This window comes from Pristiophorus japonicus, chromosome 15, assembly GCF_044704955.1.
Source record: "Pristiophorus japonicus isolate sPriJap1 chromosome 15, sPriJap1.hap1, whole genome shotgun sequence".
Taxonomy (NCBI): Eukaryota; Metazoa; Chordata; class Chondrichthyes; family Pristiophoridae; genus Pristiophorus; species Pristiophorus japonicus.
In genome coordinates this window covers 69,759,656-69,784,349 of record NC_091991.1, presented here as the reverse complement: position 1 = coordinate 69,784,349, position 24,694 = coordinate 69,759,656, and the positions used below count along the sequence as shown (strand labels likewise).

At 43.3% G+C, this 24,694-nt stretch overlaps 1 protein-coding gene across 8 annotated transcripts in view; it reads left to right on the top strand.

Annotated features, from left to right (window-relative positions):
- Positions 1-24,694, top strand: part of cadps2 (Ca++-dependent secretion activator 2) — an 863,559-nt gene that overhangs the window by 808,865 nt on the left and 30,000 nt on the right. For all 8 annotated transcript variants that reach the window (XM_070900583.1, XM_070900582.1, XM_070900585.1 and 5 more), the window contains one exon: positions 13,361-13,468. In XM_070900583.1, coding sequence (XP_070756684.1) covers positions 13,361-13,468 — 108 coding nt within the window. The remainder of the gene's footprint in view (positions 1-13,360; positions 13,469-24,694) is intronic.

Below are 24,694 nucleotides of genomic sequence, written 5' to 3'. Positions count from 1 at the left end.
GCAGGTGGTTCCCAGTGGTCTTCCCTCCCCGCCGGCGGGAGGCCTCCATCAAACTCGCTCGGAGTGGAGATCGCCCAGGAAACTCGGCAGCAGCGGCCAGTGTGTCCACCAAGTTCGTCCCCAAGATTTGTTACATCTGTAAATTAAGAGGAATAGGAGTTTAAACTTTGTCAGGCCCCCAGATACACACTGGCACAGACCACATAAACAAAACATTGGACCTCTCTGACCTAATGGACACAATGGGGGTGAAATTGGCCTTGGGGGCAAGGGCAAAACGAGCGATAGCGCATGGGCAGTCCAGTTTGCACTCCACTTGATTTTCTTTCCCATTGACTTCAATAGAGACGAGAATCAGATGGAATGTAAAATGGACAAACAATGGATCTACTGCTCATTTTCCGCTACCGTCCAAGACCACTTTCACCCTACATTGGTTCTGTTATTTCATGGAGTATATTATGTTCATACAAAAACCACTGTATCTCAGTTTTGTTTAATTGCCAATTACAAGATTACTGCATTTTATTTTTTAACTTCATTTTGTAGTTTTGTTGAGTACTCTTGACCACTCAAAAAGTAGCTGAGACTGTCCAATGTACTATATTTTGATTGGGTCAAAATCACAATGATTTAATTTAAAGCTCCCTCAAAAGTGTTCCCCCAGCACCTCCGCATGATTGTTTTTGGCACCGTCTTTCAACACAGTTGTAATTACAAGAGTGACACTGTGATTTAAGTGAAGCATTGTATCCAGAAGTCCAGTGGATGGGCTGGTGGAAGTGAAGTTTTAATATTTCCACAGTTTCATAATGGTTAGGATGTTTCTACTAGCTTATAGCTTTCCACTATTTATCATTCTTGTAGCAGTTAAAAAGTCAACAAGTTTTGACTTGCGTCATAATGTTTACAGCTTACACTCATTATGCCACTTTATCCACCCCGTAGATCCTGGATAACTCCGAGCACTGCTAATTCATCAGTCATTTCCAAACACAATGTTTAAAAAACACAAGAGTTTCACTATCTGTATCGTAATAGATGGCTAAGAGCGTGTTGAGGTTTTTGCAAGTTTGTGGTCATGGTTTATCAGTGTAGTATGATCCATATCTTGCAGCATGCCCCTATAATCTTGCTGTTTATAAATAGTGGGGGCTAGATCTATTAGTTCCTACAATGTTTGAGCATCAACAGCGCACTGTGAATTTGCATCCGCATTAGCCGATCATAGCTGAGCATGCTGGTTCTTCCCAGGCTTGGGCACAGATTGGACCTCCCAAGGATGCATGATTATCAATGTGTCAGCAGCTCTTAAAGAGCTGCAACCAAAATTTTAAGTGATGCTGTCACTTATAGATAAATGGCCACATATGGAAAGCCAAAGAAAATTCTGTGTTGGGAGTAAAATTGTTTCTCATTGTCTGAAGGCAGTGGCTGGGGAAATAGAAAACAGTTGCTGGCAAAGCAAATGTGGAGACAGGAAACAAAGTCTGTGGGCAAGTTTTGGAGTGGAGCAGCACCAGAACTCACTGTTTGATGGATGGCAAAGTGGGGGTGCTTCTGCATGAAAAGGGTTTAAAAAGGATTGTCATTTTTGCACTCCAGGGCACCTTTCCCAGTGGCGAGCAATACAGCATTTCCTGCAGGACCTAGGAACAGATACAAAAGGGAAATGATGATTTTAAACGATGATTGGTATGGCTATACAACAGTAGCATATGCAAGTGTGAGAACACTTTAGGGCTAGATTTTCGGTTATCGAAAATGGTATTTTGACACCAAAATTACCGTTTTTGCTGCACTACCATTTTTAGGCCCGCTTTTTGGCCTTTAATTCTGTGCCGCAGCGGTAAAAATCGGTGTTGCACGAGGATTCGCGGCACGAACCGCGAATTTCGGCAACTTTAGTCCATGGCTGATAGCGCTGCGAGAGAGGCCTTGGGAGGTAGGAAAAACAAACAAAAAAAATTGCAAAAAAAACCATTCACAAAATCCTTACCTACTAAATCGCTGAAAAAGAATTTAACAATAAAGAGCTCAATTTTCCCCAGTGAGTTGCGCTGTTTTTTTTGAGCAGGCTGCTTTTTTTCGCCTAAGTTTTTAAAAAAACAGTTTATTCGATCAATTTGCACCAGCGTAACTCAGTTAGTTACGATTTTTTGGGGTAAGTTTATTTTTCAGCCAAAGGGGGCGTAACCTGCCACCCATACCAATTCTGGCCGTTTAGGAAAGTTTGGCCAGCTGAGAGTTACTCCAGTTCTGCGTATACCAGTGTATGTGGCCTCTGCAGAAAAACCTTCTGGAGAGTTAAATAAATTGGTGCAGGTAAGGAAATTGGTGCAGGTAAGTGCAGCAGATGCCCAGGCAGTAGCAGCAGGAAAGATGAGAGAGAGGTGGGGGTGGGAGATGGGGTGGGGGGGAGCCTTTCGGGTAGTTAGGTGCGGCAACCATGAGGGAGGAGGCCATTCGGCCTGGGATAGGGGTGAGGGAGCAGACCGGGAGGCCACTCGGCCTGAGCTAGACGTGGGGGAGCAGACCGGCAAGTCCTTCGGCCTGGGCTAGGGGAAGGAGAGCGCACCGGCAAGCCCTTTGGTCTGGGATAGGGGCGGGGGAGTGCACCGGAAGACCACTCAGCCAGGGCTAGGGGCGGAGGAGCAGACCGGGAGACCATTCGGCCAGGGCTAGGGGCGGGAGAGCGCACCGGCAAGCCCTTCGGCCTGGGCTAGGGGAAGGAGAGCGCACCGGCAAGCCCTTTGGTCTGGGATAGGGGCGGGGGAGTGCACCGGAAGACCACTCAGCCAGGGCTAGGGGCGGAGGAGCAGACCGGGAGACCATTCGGCCAGGGCTAGGGGCGGGAGAGCGCACCGGCAAGCCCTTCGGCCTGGGCTAGGGGCGCGGAGCGGGACTGGCTTTAATAATTAGAGGTAAATTGCTGCAATATACTTAATGTGTTTTTAAGTTGATGCAATGTATTTAATGTGTTGGGAACTGGCTATATGGTTCACTTTGCAGCCTTACCTCGCATTGTATCCCTAGTTACCATGGCAGCCCGATCTTTTTAGCGCAGATCAAGGCTCCCCCCCCCAAAACTAAAGGACAGGTTAGGCCACGCCAAAATGAAGCAATCCAAATTAGAATTTTTTTTTTGGCGTAGTTGGGCCCCTAAAAACCGGGCGTAACTCTTCAAGTACGTCAAAACAAAGCTTTGGGGAAAATTGAGCCCAAAAACTTTAACTTAAATTTTTTGCAGGTCTTCATACATACCGCTGCTGGCAGAGCTGCACCACCAGGTTTGACCCTGTCGCTATTTTGGGCGCAGAATATGGGTCTCGAGAGAGCCAAAAATCGATCGCAAACGCATTTTGCGATGTTGCACGTCGGTGCTCCTCTCCCCAGCAGTAAGTGGAAGCACCACCGCAAAAAGGCTCCCCGCAGGTCCCACCGACTGGGTTTTCACCGCGGAGGGTCGAATTGTGGCGCAAACCTGGTCGCAAAGTCGGCGGAATTGATTGACCTAAAATTAACCACAATCCTCACCCAATTTCCTGGCCTTGCATGCAATCTCTTGTTTTGCTGAGAATGGCCCATTGTGAATAATCGATTTGCAAATCTATTCAGTAACTGTATTCCTAGTGCTTGTATTGTTGTAATTTCTGTTTTAAATTACATTCTGCTGATAATGAACACGCAGATCAGAAATAATACATGATCTGCATTTGATCAGTTAAAGCAAGCTTTGAGCATTCAGCTGAAAAGCACTTGAAGCTGTAGGAAGCTTCAAAGGGCTACTGACAGAAAAAGAGTGCAGACCAGCTCTCTGCCTCCTTCATGTTACAGTGAGATTTCCTGGGCTTCCCCAGCGAGGAGCACCTGGACTTGTGCCTGTGATAGGCACAAGCCAGTTGCTCCCTTGAGGAAATGAGGTGGGAGAAGGTATTCCCAACCCCCAGTTCATTTCTCTGTGGCTGCACCAGTGGGACGTCCCCTATGGAGAGAGACCCAGAAGAAACAGTCCATAACGTGTTGTCCCCAGCTCCACTCTCAGCAGGCAGGTTGCGTATAGGTATCTCCCTTCTTTTGTTTTTAGGGATTTGGGGCGAGGGATCAGCTTGTTTCTTTCTAGCAACTGTATTTGGAGGGCAGCCAGAAGTCCCTGGTTACCGCAGCCATTGCCGCCTCTGCAAGCCTCTCAGGCCTACAGAAATACTCGACCTTTTTTGCCCCACCTTTAGGCAATAGGTTCTGCCCAGAGCTGGATCTGCATCAGGGATGTAAGTGGGCCATGTTGCTGATACAGCCCACCAAATTCTGGCCCCCTGAGATCTGGATGGGCAGCGTACATTTCAGGAGTGCCCCACCTGTCTAACAAAGGGAAGCAGCCCTGATATTTCGAGGGGAGGGGTTGGGATTAGTAGCGTTGGATTTTGAATTCACTTTTACTGTGCAGTACTAACTGTGGATAATGTATTGTGACTTCTTACCTCTCATTGATGTGAACACTAAAGCAGTCAGAAACCAAATAAAGGCTGGCCCTTTAAATTTTGATATGTGCAAGTAAAGCTAGGTGTCCTGAAAGAATCCACAGCAAAGGAAGCCCTAATATTCAGTTTGCACCCATGATGTAAAAATGCATAGCTGATCTGTGTGTCTATATACAGACTTCTAGGAGTAGAACGTTGACTTGGATGGTCATACAAAATGGCGAGAATCATTTTCACTTCAATGGAACAGAAAATCGGGCTATGGTGTACAAGAGGCTGATGATTTGCTATCGCCTAAGATGTCCCATGCCTATATATACTGACTTCATGGAAATTCTGTTTCGGAAATATCGACCAATTTTAGTTTACCTGCACTTCAGGGATCTGATACAACGGGTTTTTTTTTCAGAAAACTACGTTTTAGGTTATTCATTAAAATATATAATGCAGACAGAGAGATTAGTTGCATTTGCTAAACAGGATGAAATAATCCATTCCCCGGGTACAGTTCTGTTTAGTATCGATGAGGCACAACACAGGAATTCAGCAGGGGCTCAGGCTTGTGAGTGTTTAAGAGCATGTCCAGGGACTTAATTGGTGAGGTGTTGTAACAGAATCTGCCTGTACACTGCAGTGAACAGATCACTAGTGTGTGAAATGAAAGTCGGAGGTTTCACTTGCACTGCCTGTAAAAAATAACTCTGTTGGGGTCGGCCCTGCTGTTCAAACTCAAGCACCTGAGCCTTTGATTCCTAATGCTGCCTGTCACTCCAACTCAGTTGTCTCATGCTTGATTAGCTTTAACATTGCTGGGCCGGGTCACTGGATGGAGCACCACAAGTGTGCAGATTTGAGCTATTCCATCTCTGTGGGTGGGGCAATCTGCCCTTTTAACCAACCACTGAACACCGTTGAAGGAATTGCACTGTTCAAAGTTCAGGGTCTGAGTGATGGCAAGCAGCTTTCAATGGACAAATGGAAAATTGCCGTCAGCAATTAAAAACATGTCAGACTCGTCATTAAAACCTGTGGCTTAGTTGTCGACCTCTATCTTGATCCATTTTGGATCTGGGCAGCAAGGGGACTCAATAGAAAAGTTAACAGCACAATATGGAGGTTGTTCCTTATTGTAATTGTGGCTTCCATTGCTGCTTTATCAGTTAGTAAGGCAAACAGAGGTCCTGGAGATATACAGGAGACGGCATCTAGATTTCCTTGTTTAACAAAGGAAACAGCTACTGGAAAGAAAGTTTCCAGCTGGTGGGCTGTGCCATATCAGCACAGAATGTGCATCAAAATGATGGGGAAATGGGCAAGATTCACCTTCCACTCTATCCGATCAGGCTTAAACTGGCCTGAAGTGCATCAATACAAAATGTACAAGAATTAAATGTTTTTCTTTTTTTTAATTAAATTCTCAAAAAATAAAGGTGCTTTCACATATATTTTATGGTACGTTTGAGAGCTTCATTTTGATATGCTAATGGCCCCTGGCGCTGTGCATCTGTTCACCCATCTGAAGTGGGTGTAAAACAGGTGTTAGCCAAGGCTGTGTGTATCACTCTTGCCTCGGAGTCAGAAGGTTGTGGATTCAAGTCCCACACCAGAGACTTAAGCACAAAATCTAGGCTGACACTCCAGTGCAATATTGAGGAAGTGCTGCATTATTGGAGGTGTCGTCTTTCAGATGAGACGCTAAACTAAGGTCTTCAAAAGGCAGAAATGCTTTTCACTTGATTTTTTTTAAAATCAGGCGCTTTATAATGCAGATTTTGGGTTTTGTTGGTACCAGAACGGGTAGAAAATGTTTACGTAGAAACAAAATCCGGTCTGCTATTGATTGCAGAATCACCAGACAACTAACTGCAATAGCAGTAACATAGTGGTAACGTTACTGGGCTAGTAATCCAGAGACCAGGACTAATGATCTGGAGATGTGAGTTCAAATCCCACCGTGGCGGCTGGGAAATATAAATTAATTTAAATAAATAAATCTGGAATAAAAAGCTAGTATCAGTAAACTGGTATGGTGACCATGGGGCTAAGTTTCCACCGTCCCTTAGAATGGCGCACGACCGTGAGGTCCACCAACTTTCTGGAACAAAAAGCGCGCCTAATTCTTACTGTGGTATTCTCCACACTCATCAGGCCTCCTTCGGATTCAGCGGAGCGCAGCAGAACCAGTGGGGGGCGGAGCCAGGTCCCAGTGCTGAAAACAGTGCCGGGACCTCTGCACATGCGCGCTAGAGTGTGCGCGCATGTGGAGTAGCTCCTCATCCCCAGATTCTGTGTGTGTGCTGCAGGTTGTGTGGGAAGGGTCTGAATGGGCTCCCCACCACGACCTGCGAGCAGTGTCCATCATCGGAGAAAGGAGATCCCTGGAACAGAAAGCCAAACAAGAAGGGGAGAAGGAGCTGGCAAAAGTGTCCATCAAGAAGGAAGATGACTGAGGCCATCAAGTGTTCCTTGGGACTGTCTCAGAGATGTTTGGGGAGGGGTGTGGGTAGCAGGAAAGCAAAGAGATTGTGGGCAAGAGCTGGGCAGGCTCGTATGTTTAACGTTGCCCCCTCCTCCCCTCCTCCTCTCTCCCCATTCCTCTCTTCTTCCCTCCTCCCCTCCCTCTCTCTCTCCCCCCTTCTCCCTCCCCCTCCTCTCTCCCCCTCCCTCTCTCTCTCTCCCCCCTCCTCCCTCCCTCCCTCTCTCTCTCCCCCCTTCTCCCTCCCCCTCCTCCCTCCCCCCTCCCACTCTCTCTCTCTCCCCCTTCCTCTCTCCCCCATCCTCTCCCCCCTCCTCCTCTCCTACCCCCCTCTCCTGTTCTCCCCCCCCTCCTCCCCCCTCCCTCATCGGCGGCCCACTGCCTTCCCTTCACATAAAAGTAGGACTTCTATTTTTTATTTGTTGTTGATTGATTGATTGCTTACAACTTTGGTCTTGCTGCTTTAGGTGCAGGGTTCCTTCTATTTTTTATTTGTTAATTAATTACTTATTACTTTTTGTGCTTTGTTTAGTGTTTTGTAAGTCTTGGTGCTTTCCTTGTATTTTTCATTTGTTATTGAATGCTTATTTTTGTGCTTTGTCTAGTGCTTAGTGCTTTAAATGTACTTATGCTTCTTTAATGTTGTTGTGAAGGTGTTTAGTGCTTTGGAAAATCCTCTCATTTCGCACCCCCCCCCCCGCCCCCATCTCTGGCTACCTGTGCCTGATTTCTAAAGTATCCGCAAGGTTTTTCTGAGCGTACAAAAGTGGACACATATGCTGGCCTAAGTTAGTTTGGAGTAACTATTGGCTGTCTAAACTTGCTTAAATGGCCAAAAACAGGCGTACCTGGCTGGTAACGCCCCCTTTTGAAAAAATACTGAACTAAAAAGAAACTGAACTAACTCACTGAAACTGGAGCAAACTAAATGGGGAGAATTGTGATTTTTAAGATACTCCAAAAAAAACTAGTTGCTCCAAAAAAAAATAGGAGCAACTCCTGTGGAAACTTGGCCCCCAAGAAACTACCGGCTTGTCGTAAAAACCCATCTGGTTCACAAATGTACTTTAGGGAAGGAAATCTGTCATCCTTACCCAGTCTGGCCTTTGGATGACTCCAGATCCACAGCAATGTCATTGACTCTTAACTGTCCTCTGAAATGGTGGCTCACCACCACCTTCTCAAGGACAATTAGGGATGGGCAATAAATGCTGGCCTTGTCAGCGACACCCACATCCCATGAACGAATAAAAAATAAATTGAGGAATTTACAAGAGTTCAGCAGAATAGGAAGAGCAGGTATGAAAAGGGGCTCTGACAGGACAATCTTTCACTGAAGTTTGGGGAATAGCAAGGCATCTAAAAACAAGCCACAGAATGCCATGCCATTTCTTGAGTCAACTTATAATTAATGATGAGGGGGTGGGTTGCTTTAAAAGTGCCCTATGTACATGGTTGACGTCATGCAAAATGAAAGAAGATACATGTCAGGGATCAGCAGGCATCAAAACTTTCTGCTGCACTCGCATTATGTCACCTACCATCCACCAGGAAATGACTGAAGACATCTGCAAGCATTGTGCCAGCATAGAGACAATCATAGTGCTATGTCATTTGCTGCAAGGCTATCTGCAGTGAACCTGCAACATAAAGAGGGCACTGCTAGTGGCAGCGAAGGTCAACACTGCCCTCAACTTTTCTGTGTCTACCTCCTTCCAGACTGGCATATGGATTAACCGCAATATCAGCCAATGACCAGCCCACATCTGTATCAAGCAGGTAACATGAGCATAACGCAGTTGCCCAATGCCACCGCATTACAATATTTCCCACAGTGTGGGGTCATTGATGACATGTGGTCCTCCTCATCCGTACACTGTAGCTTTATTGGTTTTTGCAAACATGGTAAAAGAGAAACAGAGTGCTCAGTAGATGTTTTCTAATCACCGGTAGTCGTTGCAGGCTGCTCTCCCAGGCTACAATGACCAAAAGGGAATAAGTATTAGAAGGCTAGCTCCAAGACACACCCTCAAATAGAGTTTGGATTACCAGATACTGGGTGTGATTGTACGCCAGTACGTGAGTGAGAAGGAGACAAGACCTGTGCTCCGTTGTGTTGCACTTAAGTGTATGGCTATATAACGGTGAGTGAGGAAGGAAGAAGAAATAACGGGAGGATGGTCGCAGCCCCAAGTGTGGCTGAGGCCTCAAGCTTCGCCTTCCAATACTCCCTTGATGCTCGTATAGGCAATGATGCCCAAGGTACCCTTCTTAAAGGGAGCCAAGGGCCTGCCATTTCCAAGCCCGCCTCTTGTTCAGATCTGTTCACTTGTATTAGGTGCCAATTTGTCATGCAACCAGAGTAGCAGTCTTGAGATGTTGTAGGTTGAAGGAGCACATACAGTGACAGACATCTACCCAATCTCCAGCCCATCCTGTGTGACAATAGCTGATCATCCATCGTGTGACCAGATTGTATTAGTGATTTGCTGTGTGACGCTTTTATGAGATGTCAGTGTGCCAAGGGTTTTGGTTGTAATGCTACATTATGGGCAAGCATGATAAGCAATGAAAGAGCTGTAAGGTTGTCCAAGGGCTTTGTGTTGATAAGCAGTTAAACTGTTGCAGGTTCATAGCCAGCACTTTGCAGCATGCATACTTGAGCCATCTACTTTGTAAATGGTATGGTTGTGTAGCCGTGACTTGGCACCTTTTCTTAAGTTCTGCCATCTTCTTCTGCATCTGTTCCCAGGTCTTATATATGGGTATTCTGCAATACCTGCTGCCAAGCATGCTTCACTGCTGTCCTTTGAGGCAGGTGCTCTGGAGTGTTAAATAGAATGCTCCCCCTCCCATCCATTTTATGCAGCAGATCCTCCAGTTCACCATGCATGGGAGGGGTGAGGGGGAGGTTTCGGTACCAATCCATAACTTACCCAATCCCGACTTCCATTCTTGTTTTTCCATCACATCATTTGGACAGACATCCATAAATCTTGGTCCCACTCATAGCTACTTACCTTTAAGTGGGCATTCCTTTAACTGCCGGCTGCAATCCTTCAGCAGCTGGTGCTGCACAGGATATTGCCCCACCCTCTTTCCGCTAGCTGCCTGCAGGAGGTCCAAACTAGGCCTGGAATTCACTCTGCATATCTAATTGGCCCCAAACCAAAGCTTTGTGGGAGGTGGACAATCCTATTTCAGGTAAACACAAAGCTCGCAATCACCCGTCCCACAGTCCATACATTGGGATTAGAAAATATAGCCCACGGTATAATGACACTTTCCGGGCAGTGATATAATGTTACATTCTGGTGTTGGTTGGACGTTCAGTGTGACTCCAGTTCATTTTCATAACACTGGTGTGATTGGACCGTTTATATTTTAATATCACTCCCCACCTACCCTATTCCTCTCTGCTTTCTTTCACTCAGTTCTAGTGTTACTAGTGTGGCATCTCAGTTCTTTGAGTGGATTTATTGGTCTGGACAAAATGACTTTGTAAAAGGAAAAAAATGAAAGAAATAGAAGCAATGGTATTTCACACTTCACAGATATTGGGGTAAAAGCAGAAGAACCAGCATACTGGAATTGAAGCCTTTCAAGAAGCAACCAGCAATATGTGTCAAAGAGGTCTTTGAGACGTTGATGCTTTGCAGAGAAATCATAACTGACGTGAATCCTCCCTTCACCCCCTCCATGTCTTGTTACATTTAAGATTCTGTACATCATGTTTATACCATTTGGTAACAACATTTGTACTGATTATTCTGGTGGACATTCACACATTAACTCTTGAAAAATGAGATGATAGATTTGAGATCAAAGTTCAAGTTGTTTGTGGTATTTTTTTTAATAAGCGCTAACTCAGTGCGAGAAAGCAATTTGTTTCCTCTTCATTTTACTTTAATATTTGGGATGACTTGTGCAGTCTGATGAGCTGAGCTATGAAGTTTAATGGTGCTAATAATGAAAAAATGGTTTGCTTTCTTTCCTAGTACCTCAGCATCTTCTGACAAAGCAGAGAACGCGACAGTTGTTCAAGATGAGCACTAATAAGGAATATATTTCTTAGCCATTCATTATAAATAATTACCCATTGCAAGTTGCAATATAGAACAAATTGTTTTAAAGAACTGCAATTCTAATTGGTGAATGTCACCAGCTGCTGCAATGAATCCATCCAAGTTGTGTATGTTCTTGTAATAATTAGCTACTGTCTCAAGATTGCAGACTGTATGAGAAAATCTATTCTCAAGGTGTGAAACTCCCATATGTCTCCTCGCTGCGACAGGTAGATGAGCAGTGAGGAGAGGAAAATAAATTCTGTCGGCATTTATAAAAAACACACAGCAAGTCTGTCGATCGATTTGGGATGAGATTTAGCAAATGAAGGTCAAAACGCCTAACTTCAGCCCTCTTTAAAATTGGCCTAGTTTTGGGTGACTGGGATTAATGTGGGTGATAAAACAGTTGCTATTTGGGATGTAATTTCCTGAAAGAAGTCTAGGAGGTTGGTCAGGTAGCTTCTTCCCCTTCTGACTCAATATTTACTGCTATTCATTAAGTTATTAGTACACAGGTAATCTTCAAGTTTCCACTTGATAATCGATTCAGTTATTTTACCCAGGATTGATGTAAGCGGTAATGGAGTTGTAGTTGTTGGAGTCTGATTTGTCACTCTTTTTTAATATAGACACCATGTTGTCCTATATCTAATACTTACTCATTATAACTATCCATGCCCCATAATTCTCCTTCCCATACCCGCTCAGAAGCCTGGGTGAAATGTCTTCAATCCCTAATGACTTATTGGTTTTGAGCTTTTAGCTACCCAGGAGTTCCATCTCCGATACCTATATCAAAGTCATGACTTTGCTTAGATTTTCTCTGTTTGGGGAAGGCATGTTGTTCTGAATACTTGGAGGTAACACTTGAAGTAATCATTCAGCATGTTTACTATCCTGTGGTCCTCTGTTTTGAGTCAATTTGGATCTTTTATGCTTCTCATTTCTTCTCTGACTGGTTTCTTACAGTTATAGTATTGCAAAAATTTCTTGTGACTTGTGGGTTTTTTCTAGGTCTCCCTTTGCCTATCTGATCAACCTTTTAACACATTTCTGCATGTTCTTGTATTCATCCCAGTGAACCCAATGCCCTTTCTCACTGCTGGATTTTGAAGAAGTCATGTTAGTGTAACGCCTAATCTGTCTGAGACTGCTGGTTGTAGGAATGCACTTCTCCTGCATTCTCAACATTATGGTCCTGAAAAGCGTCAGGGTATGATCTCAGTGTAACTACCCTGATCGTGCCCACTATTGCCCTCCAGTGCTGAGCCTGCCAAAGTTTGCAGGGGCCGTGGGATTTGCTTGGGCAGGCTGACTCAAGTGCCACTGTGGGTGTATCTCTATCACCCACCTACCTCATGCAGCTCAATAAATCAGGCAGCTGCTCATAGGTAGGAAAATAGTTTTGTTTTGGTCATTTCAACATTTCATTAGACGTACAAGAACTTAAGGCATCGATGGAAGAAAACTATTCATATTGAAGTGGTTCTTTCATTTTCACTAAAAGGAAGATCTTTTCCTCCAGTTGCTAACATGAGTGATAAAGTTGCTGCAAATACTGTGTTTTACTCTCGCACTAGTTGCTCACATTAACCGCAGTATCGTGTATCAAAGTAGTTGAGGCATAGATATTAGTAATAAGGTGGAGAACTTATTTTAACAATCGCTTGAGCAGTGAAGTGGAGTAATCCTGCGTAGGGATTTCTAACAATTCTCCTATGTTTACCTCAATTCTCTATTGGCCATATAAGGGCAGTGATCACAGGAGGTCAATTGTTGGGAAATCGGATGTCTGCTGCCCCTAAATGGATGAAAAATCGAGGACAGCAGGCCCAGGAGTTCCCAACTAACACTTCCTGCAAACACTGCACCTCACTGGCTGCGCCCAATTGGAGAGTCAGCCCGACAATCTTGTGATTACAACTTCCTGTCATAAATTCTGCCCAGAATTCCTGTGGTGAAGGGCATTGCTGCCATTTGCATCGGCACAAGGTGGATTCTCGGGGTCACCACATTCTCTTGCCACAGTTCACCGTTCTTCAGTTTTCAACAAAGGCATCAGGTGAAACACCTTGAAACAGTATAACATACATTGCCAGGAGCCAGAAAATGATGCAGTTGCATCTCAATGTTATTGTGCCCGTTTTTTGTCTGTTATGAAGATTGTGGTCATGGAGAAATCTATAGCCTGGATCATCTCACGTGCATGATGGAAACTGAAGTGAGTTGAGTTTTCTCCCATGCAGAGAAAAAGTAGGGAAATGAGGAACGCAAATAAAGATCTAACAAGATAACTCACATTGATGAGACATTTCTTTCTATCTATTTCACTCTAGCAACCTGGAATGGACCTCGCAGACACCTACATCACATTTGTACGGCAGAACCAGGACATACTTCGGGAAAAGGTCAATGAGGAAATGTATATAGAAAATTTGTTCGATGTAAGTATCTACCCTTGCAAGGCATGCTGAGAAAGAGCACAAGGAATATTTTCTTGAGAGGGATAAGTAGCATTTGGAGACCCAGTGTCCTGCATGGTGTTAAATGTTGACATGAATTTCCTTACTGCCCCCCCCTCTGTTATGTGTGTGGGGATGCTCTCGAGTGACTTGCTTCCAGAACTGAGGCTGTGTTACATCAGTTAACTGTTTTAATTTCATTATTATTTTCTTTTTATGGTGGTTCCCTGCAGATAATGAGCAATCAGGAGCAAACTAGTTGGCAGCTCTCCTCACAGGACAGTATAGCACTGTACGATTTCCAGCTTGCTGTGTATGTAACACGGATATCAAAACTGGTGGAGAATGACCCCTTGGTATATTGAGTGTAGGAACTAGATTGTCCATAAAGTTTTAAAATAATTCATCATCAGTCAGTGGTGTTAAGTGAGTAAGTCATCTCTTTCAAATCATCTTTTTTCATGCTCATTTCCTTCATTTTAATCTTGTCGAGTCACACACTGGCATGTTAGTCTGATGGATTTCACTGTTGAGGAGATTGAATTGACCCACCTTTCAAAGGTGTGGCTAAATATTAGAAAGGCAACTTTTCTGGCTCCCATATTCGAGAGAGAAAACACATTTTCATTGATTGACATCTATTTGTTTGGTCTCAGTATCAACTGCATGGAACATATTACAAGGTCATGGAATAGGTTTGGCTGAAGAAGGCACATCAGCACATTTGATCTCATCCTTCCAGTACACCAACTCTATCACCTTACCTATTACAGCATCTAGCTGTTCCTAGTGTCCTGTGTGTAAGAAGCCGACAGGAAACGCATGCCTGCTTTACACCAACAGCATGCGTGTATTTTATTCAGCAGCCCGTCAGCAGTCATGGCAGAGATGAGACTTTAGATATTTTATGAGATGCATGGTTAGTGCCACAGGTTCCTGCCATGAAAGTCTCGTGCAGCTGGTGGCAAGTCCAAAGTAAATGTTGGAATTGGCAAAGCCAGAAGCCACTTTCTGCCGGGATTTCCTGGTTGCAGGCTTTCGGGAATCCAGCAGATTTACTTTGGGGTTGTCGGAGGCTGCATTAGACCTGCACTTCAGGAACCAACGGCACTTAACCCAATTTAAGAGAAGCTTTCCATCTTGTTCATCTGGACTGGATTTGAGCTGCTGAAATCATTCATTGACCATCTCCCTTGCTGCATGTTTTGAACATATCGTCGACCTATCGTGGGAAATGATCTGAATACAGTCCCTTTGAACAGCATATTGTGTCATCGCACTGTGTGATTGTCTACTTTCTCATATCCTGTGCACTGACCCATGCTGTCTCTCCAATGTTGTTTTTCTCCCAGCATTGGCATTAGGCCACTGATGTTTTGCCACGTAAACAATGAAACAGATGGTTTTCAGGATAGATTGTTTTTTAACAGACGGGCACAAGGTTTAGTAATTTAGTTGCATGTTTCCGGTAATTTCAATGAAAATTAACTTAACTCATTTCAAATCTTGGCTTTAAAATTTATTTAAATTTGCCTTTGCTAATGCCTGAACATGTTCATTACTTTGCATCATTTGCATTCCATTAAAAGTTCCAAAGAGGTACGACAAAGCAATTCCTCAAAACACCAACGGGTCATTTTGACTTTGTGCGATAGTGTAAATTAGGTAATAGTGAATCAGCAGCCCGTTTTACCCCTCTCTTCATTTTCATTTGCATTGACTTTAACGGTAATTACCCCCCAAAAGTTTCAAAAATCTAAGATGACTGAAGCACTGATATCTGATGGACAACAAAATATTCACTGTCCTTTCATTGTCTGGAAGAAGTATAGAATATAAGACCATCTTGTATATATTTTAGTCTCAGTGGCAGCTGAAGATAATTTTTCATAAGCTCACATATATTGTCCCTCTTTGAAGTTATTGCTGCTTGTTCCCTAAAATAGCTGTCTTAAAGAAGTCTCTAATTTCTACCAGGAGGGTTACTGAGTTATATAGCTTAATGGCGTCCCTCTTTAACTCCAGGTATGTAGATAATGTGGTGCTTTCACAGGCCTGCTCCTCCATTCTAACCCATGTTGGTTTTGGAGTTCGAGCTGACTTTGGTAATCATTTTTATTGTTATTTCCTAACACTCGTAGAACAGAAGTGGAGTGGATGCTCTGCTGGTGTTTACGCTTGTAGAGTTCTCCAGTATTTCTGCTAGATGCTATCAAAGGATATCCTGTTAAAGTGGTAACTACTATAAGAGCCAGATTAAAGCATTTCACCATGGGAATATCAGTAAATTTTCTACTTGGGAGCAATGTCCATATATTTATTAAGTACAATTCTATTCACCATAAGGGACATTTTTAGCAAACAAAATTCTGAATTTTCCAGATTCAATTTGAGATGAATTTCGCAGTATCTGAGCCTTCTATCTCCTTGGGAAGGCCCAGAAATACAATGTCATTCCACTCTGGAGCTCCTTTCAATATCATTGATGTAAAACCCAGGTTGCCATTAGTCAACCTTTTCAGCTTCTTCTTTGCCTCAAAATGAACCTCTTTGTTTCAACTTACCTGTCAATAATGTTGGTGAGTTTGAAGTTAATTTGATCCACCGATTTCAGAATTGACTGCTAATATTCCTTCCTTCGTGGATAGTCCCTAGCAAAGCAAACCAGTATTTTCAGGTGGGATAGGAGAATAAGACTGTTTAAAAGGGATTGGTTTCTTCAAAGTACTAGAGAAGTCCGTGACAGCTTTATCACCAGGCACTGTAAAATTAAACAATCCACAAAGGGATTAATTGTGTTATGCAGTTTTTAAATCTAATTTATGCTTGTCATGAACATATACAGGAGTAAAATAGATCAAGTTTAAAAAAAACACTTCAGTTGCAGTGAAAAGATTTGAGTTGGACTGGCGACAGCCATATTTTCTCACACCTTTTCTCCCTCCTGTTGAAACTCCCTCATAGAAAATAGGCACGAGACAGCTTTAGCAGCAAGGAGAAAACTGCTCCACAATCCTCACAACCACTTTAGGATATATTTATTTAGCATTCAAGTTACTTGGTTGAGAATAGAAGCTAGTGTAGCTCTTCTGTTGTGTTTTGTGTATTTTAATTGTGTTGTCATTAAAACTATGATTTAGATTATTACATGATAGTCAAATCAGGACTGAATAATCGTGGCACTGAGCACGTGCACTTACAATATGGTAGACATTCCAGTGCACATTCACAAAACATCAGGTTGCATAGCTCCATCTGTCTTAAGTACCAACTTGCAGCCACACTCATGCATGATATATGGAGGAGGTCGTCATTTAGAGATTATGTCACTGTAGGTATGTTATGTACCTTTTCAACGAAAATTGCACATCTTTGCAGGATTTTCTTGCCTTTGGAGAGTTGATATTCGTGCCATTAGGATACACTTCTGATCTCTGAAACAGTGGTTTTCCTCCACTGCTAGCTAAACTGAGGGTAAATTTTCACCCTGATTTTCTAGTTAGTAGAATTGGTAACCAGCAAATGGGGAAGGGTGAAATCAGATACACTGACCTCCACGCCTAATTCTCTGATCCAGAATCTGGGAGCAGAAACTCCAAAATATTACCCTAACATTTCCTGGTAATATTCATGAGTTTCTTCTTGATGATTTTCTCCTCTCTAGAAATCAGTAACTCTTTGCTTGGTTCCTTAGATTTGCTTTCTGATATTTCATCCAGATCACCATTATTCATATATTCATATATTCGTTATTCATATATAAGTTTCAGCAGGCTATTTCACCGCAGAGACCATCAGAACCCAGATTATGTCCTCACCTGACATCGCCTCACGCACATTTCAGTGGAAGTCGCTGAATGGTCACCAGAAATCAGTACTTCAGCCATCTTAGATTCTAGAAACTCTTTCAGCCTTTTGAACAAATGCTTTCTTCAACTTATTTTCAAACATAAATGGAACGTACCCAATTCAAAGTCATCGACCAGTTCAATACCAGCAGGAAGCCTAATGGATTTCCCCTCCTTAACACAGAGCTGCTGAGGTCAATTGAAGCACTCCTATCATTGCTCTGGCTGAGGTCAACTAACTTAGCACAGCCTAAGAATCAAACCTGGCCTAGTCTGTGTGGCTCAGTTACGCACTGGCGGAATTCACTGGCCAGAGGAGGAGATCAGGTGGTTATTATATTGCATGTATGGGGATTTTGGGGGACTGTTGGTTAACACATTGTCCCTTAACCTGTTACACCTGGATTTAAATCCATCCCATGCTGATGGTCTCCTCTCTCTAACTATTGTAAGTGTGCTACACCAGCTATTCCTGGTGAGTTTATCAATGAGCAGCTGGACTATACCAGCTAGGAAGGTTAACGGTAGAGGTGAGGACAGGATAGGGGTCAGCCGTGATGGCCTTTGCAGTAAAATAGCCTGCCGACACTCGCTGACAAGGCTCACCTATAATAGTTGTCACTTTGTAAGCGACCAGTGTCACAACAAGGACTATGTGTCTCTCAGAGGAGCAGGGGAGATAATAGCTGAGGAAGAGAAAAGCCCTCATATCTACACAAATGAGTTTAAGTGGACCCCACTCATAACATAAACGGTCCACAATTGTGAACAAATTGGAATCCCATTCAAGTGTAATGATGACTGGTTGAAAAATCCACAGTGATGCGGTCGAGGAATGCTCTTCTGAGGTTGAGGTTCAAACACGTTGCTGGGGCAATGTAAATGGGCCTTTCCTAAGTAACTGGCCAGTGGCCATATTATAGCTGGCCTGGGACTCTTCAATACTCACACTATGCACCAAAAATTAAATAAGTGTCCCAGTTTCGGGCATCTTTCACTTTGATGAGACAAATATATCCTTTGATGACTGGAAGCTTCTGCTTTCTATAAGGCTTGTACCACAGTGATTCAGGTTAAATGCTATGTGTGTTTAAGTAATTGCTTCAAGTGCAACATTGAATCCATTAGACTAATAGCTCCATTTGTATGTCTTCGCTTTAATAGGTATGTTCTCTCATGAAAGCTTCTACCCATTTATTATGGCAATTTATTTAAATTTGTGTGTCATTGCAAATATTTTGATAACAGCAATTCACAGCCATCACTTCAACATGCTGGCTGTGCTGTGTGCAAGGTTCTGTAGCAGTCATGAACCAAATAAGTCTTGTTGATATTTCTGTCTGTTAGAATATGAGCGACCAAAGTGAAACTTATCTCTCGTGCCAACTTTTTTTTAAAGTCTGAACTAGGCAGTTGTAACGGAAATATTGTCAGCTGTTTCAAGCGGACTCGTTGCTAATATGTGCGAAGACAATGATTTATCTGGAAGTGGTGATGCCCTGCAGGGGTAGAATAATTAGTATCCATCCAGCTGGCACTTCAGAAGACACCAAACCCACATTAGCAACTCCAACTTGGGTTTGGTATTTTTACTGAATCTTGTCGGCATATGCTTCATCTCTCCAGCATTTTATTTTTGTCTGTGTTGCAATTTGTTAAGTGCTAAATCCTCAAGAGGCAGACTGGCTGAACACATCAAGAAAACTAGAATAGAATTGGTGTTTCCTAATCGTGACTGACAAAAACCGTTAAGCACATAACTTCCGCGAAAAGCTGTTTTATCCACTTAACACTGTTATCCGTTTAGGAGCTTCATCGCACCTTGTATCGTTTGTTCGACAGCATCTTTATGTGAGAAAAGTGCTTATTTACCAAATGATCTGACTATATTCAAGCTGTGGTAATGCCAGCTTATCAAGCTCAAAATTGATCCAAAAGAAAACAATATTTTCAGAATTGAAATCTCATTTAACATTAATGGTTAGCTGCCATGCTGAGTTACTGGTCTTGGCTCTGTCATTGGGAGTAGTGCCAAGCAGAAACTGGGCAATTCCTCGGGCCTCTGGTTTGCAACTCCAAGCATTAGTTGATGCTTCCGCAGTTCGAATTGTGGGAGAGCCACACACGTGCGGCAGCTCCACACCTTTACATCGCTAAAACTGGCTCCTTAACTAGGCTGTTGAAAGAAATAAGACAGGTGATAGCAGAAGCTGTAGCCACAATTTCGTGATCATACTTGGATATGCAAATTGTGGCAGAGGACAGGAGAGTTGCCAAAGCAGCACTTCTGTTCAAGAAGGGAAAGAAAGATAAACTAATTACAGACCTGTTGGTTTAAAATTAGTTATGGGCAAACTCTCAGATCCATAATTCAAGGTAAAAGTAATGATCATTTAGAAATGCATGGGCTAATCAAGGACATCTGGCGTGGATTTGTTTAATAAAACTATGTTTTGTTTGAAAAATATAGTTGTTTATTGAAGAATGATTGATTAAATTGATAAGGGCAATGCAGTAGCTGTGGTGTTTATGGATTTTGGGAAAGTGTTCAATAAGGTGTCACGTAGGAAGCTTATTACAAAAATTCATATGTACAGTATAAGAGGAAATGGATAGAAAATTGGTTGATGGATAGGTAACAAGGAATTAGAATAAATGAATGTTACAAGCAAAAAGTGAAAGACTTACATTTATATAGCACCTTTCATGATCTTAGAATGTTCCAAAGTGCTTTACAACCAATTAAGTACTTTTGAAGTCTAGTCACTGTTGTAATGTAGGAAACGCATCAGCACAGCAAGCTCCCACAAACAGCAATGAAATAGGTGTTGAGTGAGGGGTAAATATTGTCCAGGACAGCAGGAGGACTCCTTGCTCTTCTTTGAACAATGTCATGGGATCTTTAATGCCCATTTGTGAGGGCAGATGGGGCCTCAGATTAATGTCTGATCCGAAAGATGGCACCTCCGACAGTGCAGCACCCGCCCGCCCCTAATAATGCACAGAAGTGCCAGCCTAGGTTATGTGCTCAAGGCTTTAGAGTGGATCTTGAACTCACAAACTTCTGACCCAGAAACAAGAGTCAAGGCTGGCAGTGTTGCCCAAATTGGCGAAGTGTTGGCAGTAGTGTACCTCAGGATCCAGTGCTAGGTCCACTTTTGTTCTCTGTATAGATGATTTGGATTGGGACAGAAGAATAGAACTATTTCTGCTGGAACAGATTAAATGGAGATTTTAAAATTATCCAGGGTTTTAATGGAGTACATAAAGAAAGACTAGATCCTCTGGTTGGGAAGTCAGTGATGAGGAGTCATCAACTTGAAATTTTCACTAAGGGAGTGAGGAGAGAGTTTAGGAAAAATACCTTTACTTAGGAGTGTTTTTGGAACGTGGAGTACTTTGCCACAGGAAGTGGTTGAGGTAGAGACCATTGACAGTTTAAGGAAAAATTGGATAAATGTTTCAAGCGAGGGAAGACACAGGGCTGTGAAGAGTGAACAGGGCAGTGGGATTAGTTTTGGATTCTTCTAGCAAAGAGCCATGACAGATATGATGGGACAATGGCCTCTTTCTTGCTGTAAATGTCTTTGGTTCTCCAACAGAATCACAGTCCCATATTTTAGTGGATCAATGAAATAAGGAAACCGGTTTTATTAACATACACACGAGGCCTGCATGTGAATATAGCTCTTCCACAACCCAAACTATGGAAGCACCAAATGTAAAAGTGCTTTGGAAGAAGCCTGAAATTTTGTTTGCACTATAACTGAGCAGTGGAACGAAGATAAGAGGTAAAAGTAATGATAAAAATATAAAATATTAGCTATTCTTATGAGTGCAATTGAATTAGAAAATGAGTACGATTTAATATTTTGCACTGATTTTAAGAAGTTCTTTTCATAGCTCTTTGTTAAAATATTTAGCTTCTGCCATTTGGAAGCAGATAAGGATTGGGCATCACACCAGTTGACCCATGTGTTCCAAAGGTGATTTATGAGTGAAATACCAGTCACTGCTGGACACCACAGTAGTTCGTCTGAACATGAGTATCAGGTGGTCATTGGTGCAGGGTGATTATTCTATAGTAAACCCTTTGATTTTCTGGGGCATGCCTCGTGGATCAAACCGGTAAGTAATATTCCACTACTGTGAATTATGCGCCGTGCTTTATCGCTCTAAATCAAACGTCCTAATTTAAAAAACCCCATTTCAGCATTACACTGGCAGAGCCGTTATTTGAACCCACAGCCGTCTCTGTGGTTCATTCACAGCAGTGTGTGGGTGTCTAATCAGCTTGTAATAAAGTAGACATATGTCTGTGCTTTACTGAGAATAGTGTTATGTTGATGTTTAGGTTCATTCTGCAACACCACAATGGAGCTGGGGGGAGGGGTGTATAACTGCTGGCAAGTAATAAACACGTGATTATTGGTTTTATTTTGCACCAGTGAATCATCACTTATCTTTGAAGTGAATAAAAGGCAGTTAGACAGACCAAGTAGGAGATACATGGCAGGGTCGATTGGAACACAGCACTGAGCAAAACTCAGGCCCAGCTGAGAAAGAATGAGTGACAGCATTGTGAATACTTTATATCAGGCCCAATAATTGGATAAACATCATAGGACAAGTTATCCTCACCTTTTTCCCTGGAAGGAGCCTGCTACTCAGGCACAAAGGAGATGGGGGAGGGTGGGTGGGGAGGGGACAGAAATCTATTACCCTGGGTCTCTGCCCTCTTTAAAGGCTGAGTAAAACGGTAAATAATATTCCACTGCCGTGAATTTTATGCAGAGGCACAGGCCTTCCATCTCAATTTCCTGTCATTGCAGTCCAGATATAGGGGACATCACAAGAAGCAGGTGGGCCTTGCGCCAGGATTCCATCATCTTGGTGGGTCTGAGCGGGACTGGCAAAATGATGAATAGGTCCATCAAGGCAAGGTCAGACATTCTTTCACGTGTCCCATAGGATCCCATAGGATTTCTGGGTCTTGGTGCCTTCTGATTGCTATTCTCCAACAGCAGCCTGAAGACTCCATAGCTATTGTCCAGGTCTGCAGTACAGGCTTCTCAGAACGTAGGGTCACCAATGAATATTCCGCACATGAGCGGTTTTTTTATACAAAAGCTAGCTCACTGGCTGGTGGGACCTGCAGAGAGCTGCACAGCCATGCAGCTAATAGGGAACATTGTTTCCAGCCCTGCAAGATTGTCCTGGAATCTCCAGGAATTAAAGCTTCATCTCCAGGACACTGCTGCGAGCAGTTTCTTTGGACTCTTTTGTTTATTAATTGTAAAAATAATTCGAGTTAGAAACATAGAAACATAGAAAATAGGTGCAGGAGTAGGCCATTCAGCCCTTCTAGCCTGCACCACCATTCAATGAGTTCATGGCTGAACATTCAACTTCAGTACCCCATTCCTGCTTTCTCGCCATACCCCTTGATCCCCCTAGTAGTAAGGACTACATCTAACTCCTTTTTGAATATATTTAGTGAATTGGCCTCAACAACTTTCTGTGGTAGAGAATTCCACAGGTTCACCACTCTCTGGGTGAAGAAGTTCCTCCGCATCTCGGTCCTAAATGGCTTACCCCTTATCCTTAGACTGTGACCTCTGGTTCTGGACTTCCCCAACATTGGGAACATTCTTCCTGCATCTAACCTGTCTAACCCCGTCAGAATTTTAAATGTTTCTATGAGGTCCCCTCTCATTCTTCTGAACTCCAGTGAATACAAGCCCAGTTGATCCAGTCTTTCTTGATAGGTCAGTCCCGCCATCCCGGGAATCAGTCTGGTGAACCTTCGCTGCACTCCCTCAATAGCAAGAATGTCCTTCCTCAGGTTAGGAGACCAAAACTGTACACAATACTCCAGGTGTGGCCTCACCAATGCCCTGTACAACTGTAGCAACACCTCCCTGCCCATGTACTCAAATCCCCTTGCTATGAAGGCCAACATGCCATTTGCTTTCTTAACCGCCTGCTGTACCTGCATGCCAACCTTCAATGACTGATGTACCATGACACCCAGGTCTCTTTGCACCTCCCCTTTTCCTAATCTGTCACCATTCAGATAATAGTCTGTCTCTCTGTTTTTACCACCAAAGTGGATAACCTCACATTTATCCACATTATACTTCATCTGCCATGCATTTGCCCACTCACCTAACCTATCCAAGTCGCTCTGCAGCCTCACAGCATCCTCCTCGCAGCTCACACTGCCACCCAACTTAGTGTCATCCGCAAATTTGGAGATACTACATTTAATCCCCTCATCTAAATCATTAATGTACAGTGTAAACAGCTGGGGCCCCAGCACAGAACCTTGCGGTACCCCACTAGTCACTGCCTGCCATTCTGAAAAGTACCCATTTACTCCTACTCTTTGCTTCCTGTCTGACAACCAGTTCTCAATCCATGTCAGTACACTACCCCCAATCCCATGTGCTCTAACTTTGCACATCAATCTCTTGTGTGGGACCTTGTCGAACGCCTTCTGAAAGTCCAAATATACCACATCAACTGGTTCTCCCTTATCCACTCTACTGGAAACATCCTCAAAAAATTCCAGAAGATTTGTCAAGCATGATTTCCCTTTCACAAATCCATGCTGACTTGGACCTATCATGTCACCTCTTTCCAAATGCACTGCTATGACATCCTTAATAATTGATTCCATCATTTTACCCACTACCGATGTCAGGCTGACCGGTCTATAATTCCCTGTTTTCTCTCTCCCTCCTTTTTTAAAAAGTGGGGTTACATTGGCTACCCTCCACTCCATAGGAACTGATCCAGAGTCAATGGAATGTTGGAAAATGACTGTCAACGCATCCACTATTTCCAAGGCCAGCTCCTTAAGTACTCTGGGATGCAGTCCATCAGGCCCTGGGGATTTATCGGCCTTCAATCCCATCAATTTCCCCAACACAATTTCCCGGCTAATAAGGATTTCCCTCAGTTTCTCCTCCTTACTAGACCCCCCGACCCCTTTTTATAACCGGAAGGTTGTTCGTGTCCTCCTTCGTGAATACCGAACCAAAGTACTTGTTCAATTGGTCCGCCATTTCTTTGTTCCCCGTTATGACTTCCCCTGATTCTGACTGCAGGGGACCTACGTTTGTCTTTACTAACCTTTTTCTCTTTACATATCTATAGAAACTTTTGCAATCCGTCTTAATGTTCCCTGCAAGCTTCTTCTCATACTCCATTTTCCCTGCCCTAATCAAACCCTTTGTCCTCCTCTGCTGAGTTCTAAATTTCTCCCAGTCCCCAGGTTCGCTGCTATTTCTGGCCAATTTGTATGCCACTTCCTTGGCTTTAATACTATCCCTGATTTCCCTTGATAGCCACGGTT